The sequence below is a fragment of the Alosa alosa genome, chromosome 4 (genome assembly GCF_017589495.1).
Source record: "Alosa alosa isolate M-15738 ecotype Scorff River chromosome 4, AALO_Geno_1.1, whole genome shotgun sequence".
NCBI classification, from domain to species: Eukaryota; Metazoa; Chordata; class Actinopteri; order Clupeiformes; family Clupeidae; genus Alosa; species Alosa alosa.
In genome coordinates, this window is record NC_063192.1 from 30,833,263 (window position 1) to 30,851,917 (window position 18,655).

General features: G+C 43.4%; 2 protein-coding genes across 4 annotated transcripts; one reads left to right on the forward strand and one right to left on the reverse strand.

Moving 5' to 3' along the window:
* Nucleotides 1-2,841: 2,841 nt before the first annotated feature.
* marchf9 (membrane-associated ring finger (C3HC4) 9) lies at nt 2,842-12,244 on the forward strand. The gene is made up of 4 exons (XM_048242425.1): nt 2,842-4,545; nt 9,235-9,390; nt 11,004-11,196; nt 11,597-12,244. The coding sequence occupies exons 1-4, from the start codon at nt 4,207-4,209 to the stop codon at nt 11,929-11,931; spliced, it is 1,023 nt and encodes a 340-aa protein (XP_048098382.1). The 5' UTR covers nt 2,842-4,206; the 3' UTR covers nt 11,932-12,244.
* A 1,823-nt stretch (nt 12,245-14,067) lies between these two features.
* LOC125293266 (homeodomain-interacting protein kinase 1-like) lies at nt 14,068-18,370 on the reverse strand. Of its 3 annotated transcripts, none has more exons than XM_048241098.1 (10): nt 18,089-18,370; nt 17,426-17,667; nt 17,228-17,286; nt 16,296-16,419; nt 16,071-16,190; nt 15,900-15,980; nt 15,625-15,779; nt 15,154-15,304; nt 14,769-14,978; nt 14,068-14,575 (listed from the first exon to the last, which is right to left on the reverse strand). In XM_048241098.1, exons 1-8 carry the CDS (start codon nt 18,300-18,302, stop codon nt 15,154-15,156), a joined length of 1,146 nt encoding a protein of 381 aa, XP_048097055.1. In that variant the 5' UTR covers nt 18,303-18,370; the 3' UTR covers nt 14,068-14,575; nt 14,769-14,978. The 3 variants fall into 3 exon arrangements, with proteins under 3 accessions (XP_048097055.1, XP_048097054.1, XP_048097053.1); XM_048241097.1 differs by having other exon boundaries at nt 14,068-14,572; nt 16,913-17,286; XM_048241096.1 differs by having other exon boundaries at nt 16,913-17,286.
* Between the last annotated feature and the right edge of the window lie 285 nt (nt 18,371-18,655).

Consider the following 18,655-nt stretch of genomic DNA (forward strand, 5'->3'; position numbering starts at 1 on the left):
TTCTGTGAGTAGATTTGATTATTAGTGTATGATAAAGGATTCACGTCATGTAACGAATACTGGTAGGCCTACCTTCTGAAACAGGAAAATAACACACTGGTCTCCACTGTCTGTGTCTAGTAATTCCTCTGGTATCCACAAGAGGTCAGAACTTAGAACTAGTGGAGATGAGAAGGTTTCGTAAACGATATTCATTCGCTCGGAGTAAGAAATTGCATCATAGGTCTCAAAACCACCTTACAGTATGTGCATTCACGCACAGGTATTCTACTGTAGGCTAGGCTGTGTACACAACTATATTTGTATTTTTTCATCTATATTTGGAAACTGAGTCATTCTGTTTGGGTTGCTGACAGAAGTTGTGCGGAAACGGTGACCATATGTTCTATGTATAGTCTTATGGTTAGACCCCATGTAGATTGGCCACCTGTCCACTAGTAAATTTAGCTATACAAGCGGAAGTGGTAAAGTATTGATAGGCTACTTTGATTAGAAATAGGCGGGATGGGTGTGCACTGATGGTGAGGGGTTGACTACCTCAATTGTACAAAATGGTCCATTGACACAGAAAGTTATTTCATGAAAGTAGGCTAGGCCTAAATATTCCATGCTATGTAATGTTATTTCTGTCAGGCTGCATGGTTAATATCTTCCATCAGCAGCATATGGGTAGACTTAACCAATAAAGGGGTGATTTTTAGAAAGCCAATGTGGTTGTACTCAAACTTGGAACTGTTGTCCCCACTGTATGGCAATTGAAAACGTTTCAACGCCTGTTCTTGGGAGAGGTGAAGCTGCTGCTCCGACTTTGGAACAATTCAATAATTAATGTGTTCAACCGACCCACTTTGCGCCGCTGAGCGCAGTGGGGATGTGCTGTAATAATACATGAGCTCCAGCCAAAATGTGTGCTGAAGGGGGTTGCCTTTTGCATTTTTAGACGAATTGACGGACCACGGAATGATCTTAGTGGGTTTGTATTTGCGGGCAAGCCTTTACAAATCGACATTCTCTCTCTCTCGCTCTCTCCCTCGCTGTGTGTGTGAGAGACACCGCGTCTGTGGGTCTTCATTAAGCCTATCATTTGTGATAGTGATACACCTTTTGGCAACGCATTGAAACTTGAAATAATGGTCGTACAGGATCCTGCCCTGTAAATGAGCTCTTCAGGAGTAATTTGATTGACATAGGTCTAGTGATGTATGCCATGGAATTTTGAGGAACTAATTTTTATAGGCCTACAGGCTCATGAAATAGGCTCAAGGGTCACTTTTAGATGCATAAATGCAGCCTCATAATTAGGCTAAATAGCTCAGTCAACATCATGTGAGCATATGCTTAGGGACCGTTCGTTATTTATTGCCACTACTGTACCAGTGCTGTGGAAAACATCTACTATCATACCAATACCCAAGAAACCCCGCCCCTCCGAACTCAACCACTACCGGCCAGTTGCACTCACAGTTGCAATAATCATGAAATGCCTGGAAAAACTGATCCTCAGAACCCTCCTCCCAGTTGTCAGCCCACAGCTGGACAGCCACCAGTTTGCCTACAAGGCCAAGAGAGGGACGGAGGATGCTGTAGCATGTCTCCTCCACTCCCTCCTCCAACATCTTGAAACCTACAAACTTCGCCAGATTACTCTTTGTCCAATGTTAGCCTATACAGACCAGTTTCCATAGTGCACATGTTATCAATAGCCTAGTTTGAATGTCGAGTGTGTTTCTGCTCATTGACAAATAGCGTTCAGCACAATAATTCAAGCCCAATTAATTCCCAGTGCTTTGTTACACTAGTTTGGTTTCGTGATGTAGCCTATGATAAACGGCCTATAGTCAAATAGCCTGTGACTCAGCTAATGTTATAGGCTATACAATTTCCCCTCTTAAAGACTAGCTGGTGTTGCCTACTATTAAAATGCACCGACAGGTAGCTATCGCATGACTTCATGCACGTATAGTGAAAAGGGCCTCGCACCCGTCGAGTTCGCACGGCCCTGCAGCTCTAAGACAGTGGGAAATAAAGTTCAAATATGTGATAAACCCGGAAAAAGTTGTCAGCTAGCCTATGTTTCGGTTCCGGTGATTATGTGTGAAATTGTGCAAACGACAGCCTTTTCAAGGCATTTCAAGGAAGGAGTGGTAGCATGCAGGCTCCCAAATTGACCCAGTACAAAATGCATCAATAAATTATTGGGGAGGGTCATGCTTTTTTTCAATCACTTTGGATGTTGCTGTTGGCGAACAGTGTGACACGAGTTAAGCTTTTAGTTTGAACTAGCCAACTAGCTCCGCTGGTGGGAAACGCATGGGACTCATAGCGTTGCCGCTGTCCTATTGCGTGCAGAGGGAATTTAAAAGACAACTGATTATCCCGCCCCTCGGACTGAGCACTGCGAACGGTGAGTGCCCAGACCCTACATTTTAATGTGGGTCTGGCTCGTCAGGCTAGAGGGTCGTCTTTTTTGACTAACGCTCCCAAAACTCCTCCGGTGGCCCCTTAGGCCTAAATAAGTCCCTTATCGTTGTGGTATAATAGAGTGTGTAGCATAGGCCTAACATTAGTTTATAATCAATAACCATACGTCGGTGTTATGATTTGATCTTTGGTGTACCGTTGCAAGGTTGAGAACATCTGGCCTGATAAACTACTATCCTATACAGGCCAAATGCTAAAGGTAGGCCTACAGAGATAGGCTAGGCTACTCTATGACTAACTTTAGCCAGATAAGCTACATTAACTAGGCTTATATGTGATATGGGCCTACTTCTTAAAAATAACACCGTTTCTTTCTCTAGAAATTTTAATACAACCTTGCCTACACAGACGCAAAACCCACACACCCAGAGCCAGACTGTTTAAAGGTTTCGCGGGTGCACGTGTCATCCTACGTCATGTTGAGATCAGCACCTCGGAGAGCGGCGGCGCGGCGCTTGTCAATAAACACCAAAACGGTCCATTTCCCCCCCGAGATCTTACATGGAGTCCGCTCAAGAAAATGTGCATGTTTCTGAACTAATAACGATTTGCATGTGCATGACAATGGCGATTTGCAATTCTAGAATATTTGTTTCCTCAATTCAATCCGAAAGCCGTCAATTTCAAAGAGCATACGGGAAGAAATAAGTAGGCTACTATCACGTATTCATCAGTGGCGTTACCACTTTAACTGACTTGGGATGTGTAGTCGTCATGATGATTCTTTAACAGGAACATTCGCAGCAATATTTCCTCCACAGCCTGTCCTATCCGTTTTGTTTTTCTCTTTCATCTCCGTCCGTCGTATGAATGTTGGCCGGGCACACAAGGAACTCGCGATGGACATCAAACGGAGAGATGTTTTGCTGTTGTCCGATTTCCTGCTAACCCGTCGTTTATAAAATGCAAGCTCAATGGATTCTGAGTCGGGTCTCTGGGTTGTGGATGGCGGTGGTCGCAGATTGTACACGAGCAGATCGAGAGAAAAATGCAGGAGACCAAAATAAGAAAATCGTCATAATGGGATGGTAGCTGGAATGCTACCAGAGAAAAAACAAGAAGGACCACATTACGTTCAAGGGAAAGTTTATCCCTAATTATCCACTGTATATTGGATTATGATCACGGAAATCGTTCCGAGAAATGACTTTGTGGACGTGGCGTTGATGTTTTTCGTTCTGGATTGTAAATGTCCTTTTATATTAGCCTGTGCCTCCTTGTTTCTCAGTTCCTCGTTCGCCCGTTTTCACATATTCTTCTACTTTGGATAGCACAATGAGATATTGAGATTACTGTGACGACCATGCTTTGAGGGCTATTTAAAAACTGAACATGGAGAACGGATGCAGGAGATGTCCAATTGCAATTTGTAGGCTATATGTCTAGGCTATTTGCGATTTGTGCTGATTGGTTTGGCCATGGTACTTGGATATTGACTCCTTAAGGAGTGTTGGCCCGCTGAGGGAAATCGCTCATCCGCATTGACTTAGATACACACATACCATCACATAAACTAAGACTATCTGGTCTTCTGTATCTTCCCAAATAAATAATCAGGCAAAATTAGGGTGTTCCCCTGGTGTAGGCTACCTGGTTGCACAACCTAGGCCTACTACCCTGCATTCAAGTATAATAATAATAATAATAATAATAATAATAGCCTAAAAACAGTAGTAAGATTCCGCCGAGTCTCTATTTTCACCACAACGTACGGTTTAATCAAAGATGTTCAAGTACCGGATCCGCATGTTTTTCAATGAACTGAAGGTACTGGTTTTTATGCGACCCGGTTCTAGACACTCTGATACCGACGTAGACCTAAATAGACGATCGACCATGCGGGGACTCGGGATGGGCGGCTGCGGATGGCCACCCTTTGTCGACTGCTCTTCTCGTAATGACGAAGAGGAGTATTACGGAAGTGATCCGAGGCCCAGGAGCTTGGCGTTTGAGGAAAAGGACCCCAAGCTGCAGGCGGGCCTGGATGCAGTGTCCCTCACGAGCAGCACCGGGAGCGGTATGCGCACGCCCCAGTGCCGAATCTGTTTTCAAGGACCGGAGCAGGTACTGTCCCGGTTGCGCTTCACACGCGCCACACCTCATTGGTCTAACTGGGCGTCATCATTGCTTCCCTGCTTAGATTTTATTGTTTTTACTTATTTCAGATTCATTCATACTTAGAAATAGTATGCATGCTGTGCTTCAGATCATTTGGGTTTTTAAAAACATTCTGCACTTTTATGTTGGTGTTGGGGCTAATGGCTTATAGTCTTAACAGTTTACACTATAACCCTCCTGTTATTATTCTGACATATTGGCCATATAACCTTCACCAACCTCATTGAAATGAGATGTAATAAGATGCAATATGGGCCATTTGTGATAAACACATAGGCTACTACTACTATTTGCATGGTGACATGGATGAAGCACCTGTCAGTGTCAGTTTTTGCATAATACTAGATACTATATTTGAAAACCGTCAAAAGTAGTCTTGTATACTTTTTACTCTTTATTGTCTTTTATTGCTGTCTCATTCCCTGTTGAGGACACCTTAAACAGTTTGACATTTAAATATGAATTATAATAAAAGAAGCCATAAGGAAATAAATGTAATAATGGCAGTAATAAATGTTAAGGCTTTTATTTGTAGGCTATTTATGTTGACTTCCCTATTTAATCCCAGACTATTGAAAGTGTTAAGTGTTTGTTACATACCCCAAGCAGTAGGCTAGCCTACTTCTAAGATAAGATTGAACTCCTGCAGAAGCAGCCAAACCACCCTCACCACAGATGGCCTGTGTCCATTATTCAGACCCTCGGTTTCAGACCCTCAGATCTCAGTTTGATTGCCGTGTGTAATATGTTTAGCAGGAGGAGGAAGTATGTCAGTCAGTTTCAGGCTTGAAAGCTATCACACACATTCCCTCATGCTGGCCATTGTTAGAACAATGAGTGAAGCTCTGGTTCATCGCCAAGCACCAGATGCTCTGAAAAGCTGGCCCTGCTGGCCCGCCTGTACAGCACGCACTGGAGCTTAATTAGAGGAGCTGTGATTGCAGTCGCAACACAGATCGGCATTTGAGCCATCACACCTTCCTCAGCGACGTGCCCGTAGATGACTCGATCATCTGTGTGTTGACAGGAATTATATGTTAGGGCCTCTGCAAATTCTGACTGGCAAACTCAACCCTCATGAGAGGCTTTGGTGGTGCTACAGCATATCACACTTCTGTCTGTCACACTTTCTGTCAGTGTAGTTATTCATGAGCTGGATTGAAACCTCCCAACAGGTCACCACAAGCAATGGACAATGTCTCTGCAGTGTGCCCAATTACCTTTACAAGCATAATTACCCCATACTGGGGGAGGGATGAAATATTAATCATGATTAGCAGCCTGTCATATCTGTCAAGTTTCAGGACAGATCCATCACTGATTCCATTTGACACCTTTACTGCTAGAGAGTAACACCACCTCTTCCTCTTCCTCTTCCTGGCTACATTTTCATCCATCTCTACATTTCTTTCTCACATCCCTTCATTTATCCAAACTGTGCCACCAAAACCCCTGAATTCACTCATCTAAAGGGAAAGTATCACACGCATGTGGGAGGTGGAGGGCCTTTTTTTTTTTAGTTTTGTTTACCTTAATATAAGGTCTTACCACTTGTAAAACAGTCATACGAAGTTGCTGTTTGGGTAGGAACACATTCGGAGATCTCTTCCTACAGACTGCTGTCGGTGCATTCCCTTTTATCGGAGTTATGTTTATATTTTGTAGCATATTTAGTTTGTTTATTATTGCGCTTCTCAACTGTAGGGGAACCCCGAGAGCAAATCTTCTTTAGTTCTGCTTTAGGTATAGGCTGCAGTACAGGCTGCACGCTCATGTAAGCAGGCACTGTACCATACCTGGAGGTGGTAGTGGTGTAGGAGGTGGACCAGTCGTCTGGCAGATAGAAGGATCCCCAATTCTGGGGTTGTGCCAAGAGTGTCCCTAGTCAGTCTGGTCATAGCAGAAATAGTTGCATAGTTGCCACAGGTGTGTGAGAGTGTGTGTGTAAATGGGTGAATTTGGCATTTGGTATGAAGCACTTTTCTTGCTGGGAGAATAGAAATGTGTTAAATGAATACACAGTAACTCAGTAATCACAACAAAAACCTTAGAATGTTTAGACAGTGGAGAGAATGCTATGATTAAGTAAAAACTACCTTTACTGTGTTTTTGTAAGAGTAAGCGTTCCTAATATGAGATAAAATAGTAATATGTATTTGTTTAGAAGCTTTTTAAATGTTATATACTGTCGACAAGATCAGAAATAAGAAGTATCTGTCTGACCATTTCACAGTTTATCTGAGAATAAGAGAGAGAGAGAGAGAGAGAGAGAGAGAGAGAGAGAGAGAGGGGAGGTAAAGATGCTGACTGGCGGTACATAGATGCTGGAATGTGAATAAGGTGAGGAGAGAGTAATAGCTGTTGTCAGTGTCAGTTCATTTGGTCTAACTATTGACCCAAAGATCATGCTAATGCATTCTGTTAAAAGTGGAACGCTAGATATTTTGCTGGATTAGTTTGCGGATCTTTTCAGAAATAAATGATGAGAGGTTCAGACCAAATTCCGGTTTGAAGTAAAAAAACTACATGAGCATGCTGTATGTTGACATTTCCTTTAATGACCCACTGACCATAGTACATTTAGTTTAGTTGTTACTGTGCAGTGGTCAATAAGTGAACGATACTTTTGTTAATAGTTTAGTAAATAATTAAAGAAACATTAATTAAACTGGCATTTACAGATTTGGATGCATAGCTTGCTCTAGATAGTGCAATTTAATCTCTAATCTGAAATGGTTTCAGTTAATATGTTTATGTCTGAAACAGCAGATTGCATGACTTCATAAAAACTGCTGGAAGCCTCTTTTTAAGTGTATTGCATGTTGGCAAGAGTAAAGCTTTTCGTGAAGTACATACACTGCTATAAAATGCTGTTAGGTAACATGATCTTAAATTACAAGAATTTGACTCTCCCTCTTTCAAGTCTTCCCATGTTTTATGATAGTATACCCTCTGAAATGTGTGTTCAGTATTGTTTTGGATGTAGTTAGCATGTGCAGTACATCAGGACAATGAATGTGCCTACAGTCATCTAAATAGAAAACCCTACTACTGGCTCATACATTATTAAGATCCATATTATACAGTCCTGCCCTGGGCTTTTTTACTTTGAGAGTCAGCACACTGTTTTATGATTACATGATTATCCAAGAACAGAATCAATAAAGAGTAAACTATGGTTTTTATTGTGATTAGATGTCTTTCTCAGCACTCAACACTCATGTCTGCTCCTATAGAGCTATTGCAATGGTGGGCTGATAATGCATCATGTGCAGAAGGTGCTTCAGACTTAGCTATAGTGTCATGGGACATTTAATGTGCAGAGAGCCTTAATCAAAGGCGTTCAGCCAGGGCAAGATAAAAAAAAAAACATGGCATATGAGGGTGTTGTTTTGTTGGCTTGATAATCTGGCTGGTTTGAGTGTCTGGGACTGAATGTCAAGAAGGGCTCCGGTCTGGGCCTCCTGGGACCATAAGGTTGAGCAACAGACTGTGAAGTCTTGCTCAAGGTGTCGAGAGTGGACCTGATCGACCGGCGGTCTGGGTGAAACACTAATGACGGAGGAAGTTCACCTCTCATTCACCTTCCCTCCCCTCTTCATTCCTCTTCTGCCAGCAGGCACTGGCTACATAATGTGATGTGCGGAGCTGACAAGCTGTGCCCAGTTACCCATTCACCAATTCTGACAAGACTTCTATTGACTCAGTAGATATGACTAATGTTACTATGACGAACATGTTCATATTTTGTCTGCTGCGTGTCTTTCTGGGTTCTAGCATCAGTTTTCCCTTCAGTTATCTTAAAAGAAAAAACACAGCACACAATTTACTGCCCTACATTCTGAAATGTTATATGTCATAAAAGTAGCCTCAGCCTAGTCTTGCAGAGACTAATATGCCTGGAATGTGCCTGGAGACAATAGTATTGGAATTGGACTGGATGATATGAATTATCTGAATGAAATGAATATGAATAAACTGATGATAGTTCACTACAACATCATATTCATATGTGAAAGTGTACTATTGACCATAGCCTTATGGATAAAGTAGCATATATTGATGTCAATCCCCTCTAAAATATCATCCACTCTTCTCCAAATGTGGAATAAATAAAAGAGTAACAATTTACCTACCTTTCTGCCAGGGGCGCTGCAAAATAATTTGGACCCTATGACAGACAATAATTCTGGGCCCCCCGATAATTGTATTATGGGGGTGCTCTCTGGGGGCCCCCTGTCAGTGCTGGGCCCTTAGAATCGTCCTATAATAATTTATTATTAATTTTGGACATGACATTTTCATAAAAATGTTAAAAAAAGATAAAATCGCTTCTTTTTTTTATTTGATGTTTCTACCACATTGTCATGTGTCATTCTACCACATTGGCAGTGTCATTTTCAGTCAGAACAAACATATTGGTCAAGAGAAAATCAACATCAAATCAATATTTGCCAGGGGTATGAAGAATTTTGTATATATATTACATATATTTGTAACTTTTTCACAGTTTCTGTGTGACAGCAATCACTATCACTATCACCACTATCACCAAAATGTTTGCGGGATCAGGTAACAAGAAGGGATTGACAGGTAGACATGCTGTTAAAATGCTGTCCTTTGTCACTCCTGTAGGGGGAGCTGCTGAGTCCATGCCGCTGTGCTGGATCTGTTCGCTGCACCCACCAGCCCTGTCTGATTCGCTGGATCAGCGAGCGGGGATCTTGGAGCTGTGAGCTCTGCTATTTCAAGTATCATGTGCTGGCCATCAGCACCAAAAACCCACTACAGGTAAGCATCAGATCTAAGGTCACGTTTCTGATCCATTAAACAAATAGTATGCATTTCTGTGTCAGTTGTACACAGGGAAATATTAAATTCCTTGTACTTGCACTATTGGTTGGGGATTTCCCACAATGTCTGATCAAGAACTAAGGGTAACATAATGCAAGAGCAATGCACAATGGGATCGAGACAGCTGCAATACATGTCGCAGACTCTACCTGGGATCTGTGAAGGAGCTCACAGTGCAGCATGTGCTGCCTGCAGCCAATCAACAACCCAGGTTAATCAATACAACACAGCAGAACATAAAACTCAACCATAAGCAACTGGCTGGTGGCAGTCACAACACGATCCGCATGTTGTAACCGGGTCCATAAAGGCCCTGTTTCATGGGCACTTCATAATAACCAGTGACACAAACAAACACAGCTCCAGAAAGAAGATATCTTAAGAGTCAATTCAGGTTGTACCATGACCCCAGGTAGTCTGTGAGCGCATCAGCTGTAGCCAGTGGCTTGCCTTTTCATCAGGCTCTTTTCTGCCCACGTCCACTCTTATGCCCCTCTCACACAAATTGTAGTTAACCTCAGCCTGTTTGTTCTCAAACACCCCAGTGATTTTAATTCCATGTCTCCATGTGGAAGTGACCCTGGGTCAGGCTGGATTGACAATCAGAAAGAATATACAGCCTCCGGCTTCGCTGACCCATGATGTTGGTCGAACATTCACTGTGGGATAATTTTGACCACACCACAAGCCACAGCTCTCTACTGCTGGTCTTCTCAACATAGGGGCAGCCGCGGTTTACTGGTTAGTGCTTCGGACTTGTAACCGGAGGGTTGCCGGTTCGAACCCCCGACCAGTAGGTACGGCTGAAGTGCCCTTGAGCAAGGCACCTAACCCCTCACTGCTCCCCCGAAATTGTTGATGCAGGCAGCTCACTGCGCCGGGATTAGTGTGTGCTTCACCTCACTGTGTGCTGAGTTTGTTTCACTAATTCACAGATTGGGATAAATGCAGAAACCAAATTTCCCTCACGGGATACTTACTACTTACTTGTTTTGAGATACTGCTGATAATCGTCTAGCTTCTTCTTGTTGCAAACAATGCAGGCTACCACGTGCCTTACCCCAAGCTTTCTGAACCAAACCTGGCTCTTTCACTCTGCACCTGCCTGACAATATGTGAGAGATGTTGGTTCAAACTAGTTTGACATCTACAGTATGTAGTGTACAGGTGCATCGAAACAAATCAGAATTATGTGGAAAAAGTCCATTGCCCTGCCCAGACAATGCCCATTGCCCTGCCCAGACTGAGAGATTACAGTCTCAGGAAACCCTTGCTGGTGTTTTGACTTAATTAGCTGATTAGAGGTCTTCTCAGGTTGACATTTCTGTACATTAGAATAATCAAGATTAAAACAAGAAAAAGTCTTGAAATATTGATATTCTAATTTTCTTAAATGCACCTGTATTTTAAAGTTGGTGTCATGCAAACACAAACATCATCCCCATAATCCCCCACCATCCTCATCTTATCAGAGGAGCGCTTGTATCAGGTCTACCTGTCTCCCTTGTTTCCTTCTCACCTCTCCCCTCTCCCCTCTCACCTCTCCGCAGTGGCAGGCCATTTCCCTCACCGTGATTGAAAAGGTTCAGATTGCAGCCATCATCCTGGGCTCCCTGTTCCTGATTGCCAGCATCTCCTGGCTGGTGTGGTCTTCACTCAGCCCCTCAGCCAAGTGGCAGCGACAGGACCTTCTCTTTCAGATTTGCTATGGCATGTATGGATTCATGGACATTGTGTGCATAGGTGAGGGAATATGCTGTTCTTTCTAGCAATTGTAGGACTTCCAACTGGTTGTTTTGTTATATTTAGGTATTGTACATTGTAAATGATGTGTATATTATTGCACTGCTCATCTTGTAATTGTTATGGTTATTACTATCCTGCCACGACATTATTATAAGGGTGGAATCTCTGTCTAGTTTTAACTGTTTGTTTGAATACAGTAAGCCTCCTCATTATGGACCCTTTCAAGAGAGTTCCATTGTCAGCATTATAGTTGGTCCCACAAGACTTCCTTTTTAACATTCCATATGTTATCTTAATGCAGAGGAAGTAGATTGGGGCCCAAATAGAATGTTCAAGCATTGTTTTTGTTTTTATTGTTGAAAGGGTCTATAACTCCATCTCTTCTGTCTCTCCTCAGGCCTCATAATCCATGAGGGCTCCTCAGTGTACCGAATATTCAAGCGCTGGCAGGCAGTGAACCAGCAGTGGAAAGTTTTGAACTATGAGAAGGCGAAGGATCTGGGGGACCCGGTGAGCTCCAGCAGTAAAGCGGCGGGGCGCGGAGGCCGCGGCAGCACCCACGGTCCGAGCAGCGTGGGCCGGGGCCGGCGGCAGGGCCGGAGGCTAAGGACTATCCTCAACCACCACTGTGGCTACACCATCTTGCACATCCTCAGCCAGCTGCGGCCCATGGACCCACGCCTCAGGGCCACCGCCAACAGGGAGGTGGTGATGAGGGTCACCACCGTATGAGACGGAGCGGGGACCGGGGTGGCAGCAAAGGCTCAGGAACCCCCACGATGCCCTTCAGACTCGCCTGTTGGCACTGCAGTGTCTATGGCTTAGTAAAACTGTGCTGGAACTTGCTTGGAGCAACAATGAAGACCAGTGACATGTACACACACACACACACACACACACACACACAAACCCACATACATATAAACAGATTCAGATGAACATGCAGCATACACAACCACCTCATACACACATGCAGACACAGCCAAAATACACACCAGTGTTCTGATTCATGAGCAAAAAAAAAAAAAGAAAGGCACATTTCTTACAAACTGAAAGACAATACTGGAAAAAAATGCTGAAGTGCATTAAAGATTATGACATGTTTCATAACCAATCTTTGACCAGAACAAAGATCTTCCTGTCACAATTCAGGACACCGCTGCATTCTGTTTTATTTTCCTCTGTGGTTGATTTTTTAAGAAACCGTTTTTACTACCTTTGGTTTTATAAGGAAAATGATATCCAGAACATGGGCACCTACATGCCATGCAGCATCCTCTCTGACAGTATCAGACCTTGGGATCTGAACAATGTTTACTGCTTTCAACAAAGCAAAGTCAACCACTCACAAACAAACATAGTCACATGTGCACGACTTACAGGGAGTCCTGAGGTTCAAACCAAGTACAAGTATTTAAATGCACACATGGGTATAGGGTGCAATAAAAAAAAAATTATATGGATTACATTGAACTTCAAAAAAGATTTTAGCTTTGTTCTCTGCAATAAAGATGTCTGTAAATTTTACAGTGAACTTTGCATGAGGGTACAGTATTACACCTCTTTCACTCATTATCATGGCAGGTCTGTTCTCAGAATGGTGCTCGTTTGAATAAATACTATTATACATCCTGTGTTTGTGAAATACATTTTACATAGTGGAGAGACATTTCAAAACATTGTAGGTCAACATAAGGCATGCCATGCCTGTCAGGCTCCTTTTTATGAAACCTTCATAGTGTACATAAGGTGATATTTCAAGATGTCCAAATTAATTGATACTATACACTTTATAAGACACCTGCTGCAGTGGTTCATGGAGGGATAAAAACATACATTTGCACTAAATGTATACATAGGGCTGCAAATGTATCATATCTTATTTATTTATTTCAAAACAAAACCAACAGAAATGCATTTTGCCCTCAAATAGCATTGGGACACTGCAGTGCTATGACAGAACCAACATCATCTGGAAATGTGAATATGAGGATGAGTATAGGTCAGTGTGACCACGAGGGATGTGAGTTCATAGCCTACAGTAATTCCTCAAAATGTTTTCGGGATATCCTGGGGTGCGTTTCCCAAAAGCAGAGTTAGCAACTATGTTAGAAACTTACATGGTTGGAACTATGTAAGTAGCGTACGACACAACTGTTTCCCAAAATTATAGTTTGAACTATGGTGGTGCGACTTACATAGTCTGATGCATGATACAGGCATTAATGTAACAGCCAGCTTGTACCCAGACCGAAACATAAAGAGGGACACGGACAACAAAATTCAAACCAAATAAGAATTTATTTAATTTTAATTAATTAATTAAACCAAAATGTCTGGGGAAATGAATGGGAGTGGTGGCGTGCGTGTAGGGATGCAAAGAGGGTGTCAGTATGTGAGAACGTGGCTAATGAGAAAGATATGGAACCCCTTATATAGCCCCACCCTAACCACAGGTGCAATCAATAAGGGTATTAGGCTTAGCCCAACCCTGCCTGTGCATTGACAAGAGAAGGCCTGAAGGGGCACAGGGTCATCACAGTGAACTACACAAGTGTTTCCCAAAACCATAGTTCTAACAAACGCTCACGTACAATGTGGTAAAGTTATGTAGCCTAGTTCAAACTACACTTCTCGACCTGTGGTAGAAGCATAGTAGAACGATAGTTCCAGGGATGTCAAAGATGTCACTGACGCCAGGTATTTATATGCCTAAGGCAGAACAATTCATCATTTAAAAGTCAATTTGCAGCCACGTGCATCACCTTACGAGAAGACCAATATAATCTCAATAAAAACACTTCAAAATCAAAGTCTTGTGGCAAAAAATCAAACAAGTCTTGTGGCCCCAAGAATGAAGCTCTGTAATATTTGACCTCTGCCAAGACTCAAGCCGAGCGCTGCTGTTGTCATCACAGGCAGAGGAGCTGCTGGTTGGAGTTCTGGTGGTCGAGGCCGTGGACCATAGTGGAGCACCTGCATGTCTGCGCCTGCTGATGCTGGGGGAAGGAGGCGGGGACATGGAGCTGGTCCTCTGCCTGTGTGACAGATGCCAGTATGGAGGATAGGTAGGCCCGATACGCTGAAGAAGACAAGTATGCAGAGACAGCACCACTCGAAGTCACAGGCAAGGGGAGCTGGTGAGAGAGTGAGCTGCCGCTGCTGCTACCACTTCCAGAATGTTCCAGAGAGGATGCTGTTGCCTGATCAAACTGTTGTGCTATAGCAGAAGCTTGCTCTAAAGAGCTGGAGAGGCGAGAGGGGATCTCAACAAACACCGGCAGACGCTTAGACCTTTGGAGGACTGCTGGTGCTGGAGTCCTGGGAGTCATGATCAGTCACGTGGCTGCAGATGTCTTCCCTCTGGTCCACTCTGCTGTACACAAAGACAAAGGAACAGAGACATCATGTTAGCAATATTGTCACTGCATGTTGTTTTGAACTGATTGTACTTTCTGCAGTCATGTCCCATTCATTTTTACATACAAAAAAATTATAAAATATATCAAAAATAAAATCAAATTCTCTAAAGGAGCAGATAAGGGCCTATAATAACTAGTGTGAGGTACCTAGCTCGGCTCTCCGTTTTCCTCTTCTTGCACCTCCTACTGTGATGGGTGCCCATGTTCAGGGCCCCTGAGATGGCAGAGGACTTGCGAGAAGTGATCTCTACAAACACCGGCAGCCGCTTGGATCTTGCAGGATTGCTGGTGAACGAGTTAGAGTCCAAGGAGTCATCGACTCTCACATGGCCAAAGATGTCTGCCCTCTGGTCCACACTGTTATGCACAAAGACAGAGCACCAGAGGAACCGAGACATCATGGTAGCAAGATTGTCATTACATCTTGTTTGCACTGGTGGTACTGCAGTCATGTCCCATATTATTTTTAAGTGCCATAAAATCAAACTCTCCAAAGGAGCAGATAAGGGCAAAAAAGAGTAGTTTGAGGTACCTAGCTCGGCTCTCCATCGTTCTGCTGACCGCTGCTGTGATGGGTGCCCATGTTCAGGGCCACTGGGACGGCAGAGGCTTGTTCTGAAAAGGTGCAGAGGCGATGGGTCATCTGTGCGAACACAGGCAGGCGCTTGGACCTTGGAGGATGGCTGGGGAATGAATTAGAAACCTTGGAGTCATGGTACCAAGCTTGCTCCTAAAAAGTGTTGCACTGCTGCTTGCAAATGTCCATATTGGGAGAGCAGGTCAAAATGTCAAAGGTCAAAAGAGTGAAAACCAAAGTCCAAAACTCTGCAGGGATCATTTCACGAAGAATACAATTAAACTAATATCTAAAAATACAGATTAAACATTCATTCATTGGTAATCTCCATCAGTTAATACTGCAAAATCTGTAAAAAAGTGGACTGCTCAATGTGAGAAACAGTTGGAAAACGGAGTTGAAAAGAGATGGTGCCACAGGACTTACTATGTGCTCTGACCCAGATGTGCCAGGAAGGGGTGGCTGAGTGCCTGAAGGGGGGTAATCCTCTCGTCACCATCCAGGGTCAGCATTCCCTTCAAGAGGTCAACAAACTCATGCCGGTCCAGGAGGTCAGTCGCATCAAGACCAGCAATGTTGACCTGAGCCAAGAGCACAGCACATAAGCACCATCAGATCATTCCAACTGTATTTTACTTTCTACCATTACATTTTTTTCTAATTTTTTTTTTATGTCAAATGATTTGAGAAAATCTAATCACCATGTCATCCAGGGATCGGAATATAAACTTGCGGGTCTCTTTTGACTTGACTCCCATCTCAGCCTCAATTTCAGCTAGAGTCTAAACACATGAATCAAGTGTGAGATTACCAATGATACAGTAGGTACATGTGATTCATGTGTAGAATCTCACAAGTAGAGAATCACACACCTTGAGGCTCCAGAGAGGATAGGTGGAGTCAGGCCATCTGTTAAAATAGTTGCCCGTCTTCGAGCCTGCACTGAGCAAGTACTCGGGTGGAGGTCCCTGGGTCTCGGAGATGTACCGAACCTGTAACAGTCAGCAGATAACAAATATGGTAAACTTGAATAAAAGACAACATAAAGAAAACTTTAGTGTGTGGAAGAAACAACTTAAAACACCCAGAGTACTGACCTGGTCATATTCCGAATGTCCAGGATACAGAGGCCAGCCAAGAAAGAGTTCAGCTGCCACACATCCTAGTGACCACATGTCAATGGCCTCACAGAAGGGCAGCCCAAGGATAATCTCTGGAGAACTGCAACCACAAAAGGGCCATAATTACTGGGATGATCATGATAGGGTAGGACATGAGACCATGGTTACTGGGATGATCATGATAGGGTAGGACATGAGACCACGGTTACTGGGATGATCATGATAGGGTAGGACATGAGACCACGGTTACTGGGATGATCATGATAGGGTAGGACATGAGACCACGGTTACTGGGATGATCATGATAGGGATGATCATGAGGACATGAGACCACGGTTACTGGGATGATCACATGATGGGGTTACTGGGACATGAGAGGACATGAGAGCACGGTTACTGGGATGATCATGATAGGGTAGGACATGAGACCATGGTTACTGGGATGATCATGATAGGGTAGGACATGAGACCATGGTTAGCGCATTTCCCTCTTACTTTGAATCTTCACATTCTAATCTGAAAGCTTTCCTAAGCGTGTGTCAGGTTACAGCTTGACTTGGTTTCCTTTCAGCTCTCTGGCCAGCAGGACTCACCGGTAGAACCGCGACTGCAGGTAGCTACAGCACACAGCCTCAGACACATGGGTGGCTGAGCCGAAGTCAATGACTTTAATGCGGCCGGGCTGGTGGACGGGGTCCACTAGCATGATGTTCTCCGGCTTGAGGTCTGTGTGGATTATGCCCAGGCTTTTGAGCTTGGTCAGGGCCTTGGCAACCTGTTGTAGTATAGGCCTTACGCATGCAAGCCTGAGTGGACTAAAATTTCTGTCCTGCATGAAATCATAAAGGCTCTGCCCCAGCATCTCAAAAACCAAACAGATATGGGATTTGTGCTGGAAGGACTCATACCAGCGGACACAGTTAAATCTGTCAGTGTCCTCCATGGAGAGCCTTTTCAGATTTCTGGCCTGTTAGGAAGAGAACAGCGCTGAATTGGAAACCAGATGGATAGATCAAATTAATAAAACTGAAATTGATGGTCTTCATGGTAAAAAAAAATGTGCCATTAGAAATATACCCTGAGGATGAGGATGCCATCATACATACCTCGATTTGTCCTTGCCGGATATAGTCAGGATGATTTTTTAGGATTTTTATGGCCACAATCTCGTTGGTGTCACGCTTTAGGCATTTGGCCACCTGACCAAAGGTGCCTTGACCAAGGAACTCTAACACCTCATAGCTACTAGCCCTAGAGGTGAGGATTTCGTGCTGGACTAGCTGGTAGGTCCCACTACTCAACGTGGTGGTAGTGGAGTGGGTGGTTGACTGTGCCGTGGTAGTAACTCCTTGTAAAATAGGATAACGAAAAAATAACAGGAAGTTACTAAATAAATCAACTGTTAGAACAAACATGTTTTACAGGTATGATTGATGTGGTGTTTGAATATGGCCATAGCACTAATGAAACCTAGCCTATGCCTTGAAACATGATTGATTTCTAGGTTTCCGCCATGGAAAAAATCAGACGCAGACTAGACTAATTTGAACTTCTGAGACACTAGGCCAAAAATTTGAGATAAGTCGACATTTTTGAGATACTGAGTCAACATTTTTAAATAAAAGGCGCAATTATGAGATGCAAAGCACTTTTCACACTGAAGCGATATGCCTTATCTAGCCTACCATTTCTCTGTCATATTAATATGTTTAGCCTTCCTAATTGGGTAATGAGCCCTAGTTAATCACTTCACACAAAGATAGGTTTACCTGAGGTAGCCCTACAGTCAAACTTATCATACGAATTCCTGCGCCAATTAATTGCACTCCACCTATAGAAATCCTTCAACCGGTCCTTTGGGCTGCACTCATATCTGGAGTTCCACCAGTATATTCTCCCGGGATTAGATGGAGAGTAAGTGGCACTGGCAGTCCAGATAGGACATAACTCTGGAAGATACCCCGAATATTCCGCGGTATTCATGTCTTTATTCGGACTCAAGTTGATTGCCAAAATCGCTCTGGTAGCCTACTAAACAGTCTGTATGCTAGTCAGAATTGACACAAATATTTAGAGTTGAAGTTACGATTTCAGTGGTATTTACAATGGTCAGAACGTCACAATAATCCAACATTCTATTACATTATGGCGTACTAAGGGACGCATGAACTTGTCCTGCCTCTCTTTCTCTCAGGCCTCATCTTATAACTACAGCCCACAACATATTTCTAGCACACGGCATTACTAAAAACTCATTTATGACAAGATCTCCACCAAATAAATAGCCTATGTTTTCTGTACTGCCACAGACAGTTAGTGACTCACATTGTCTTAGC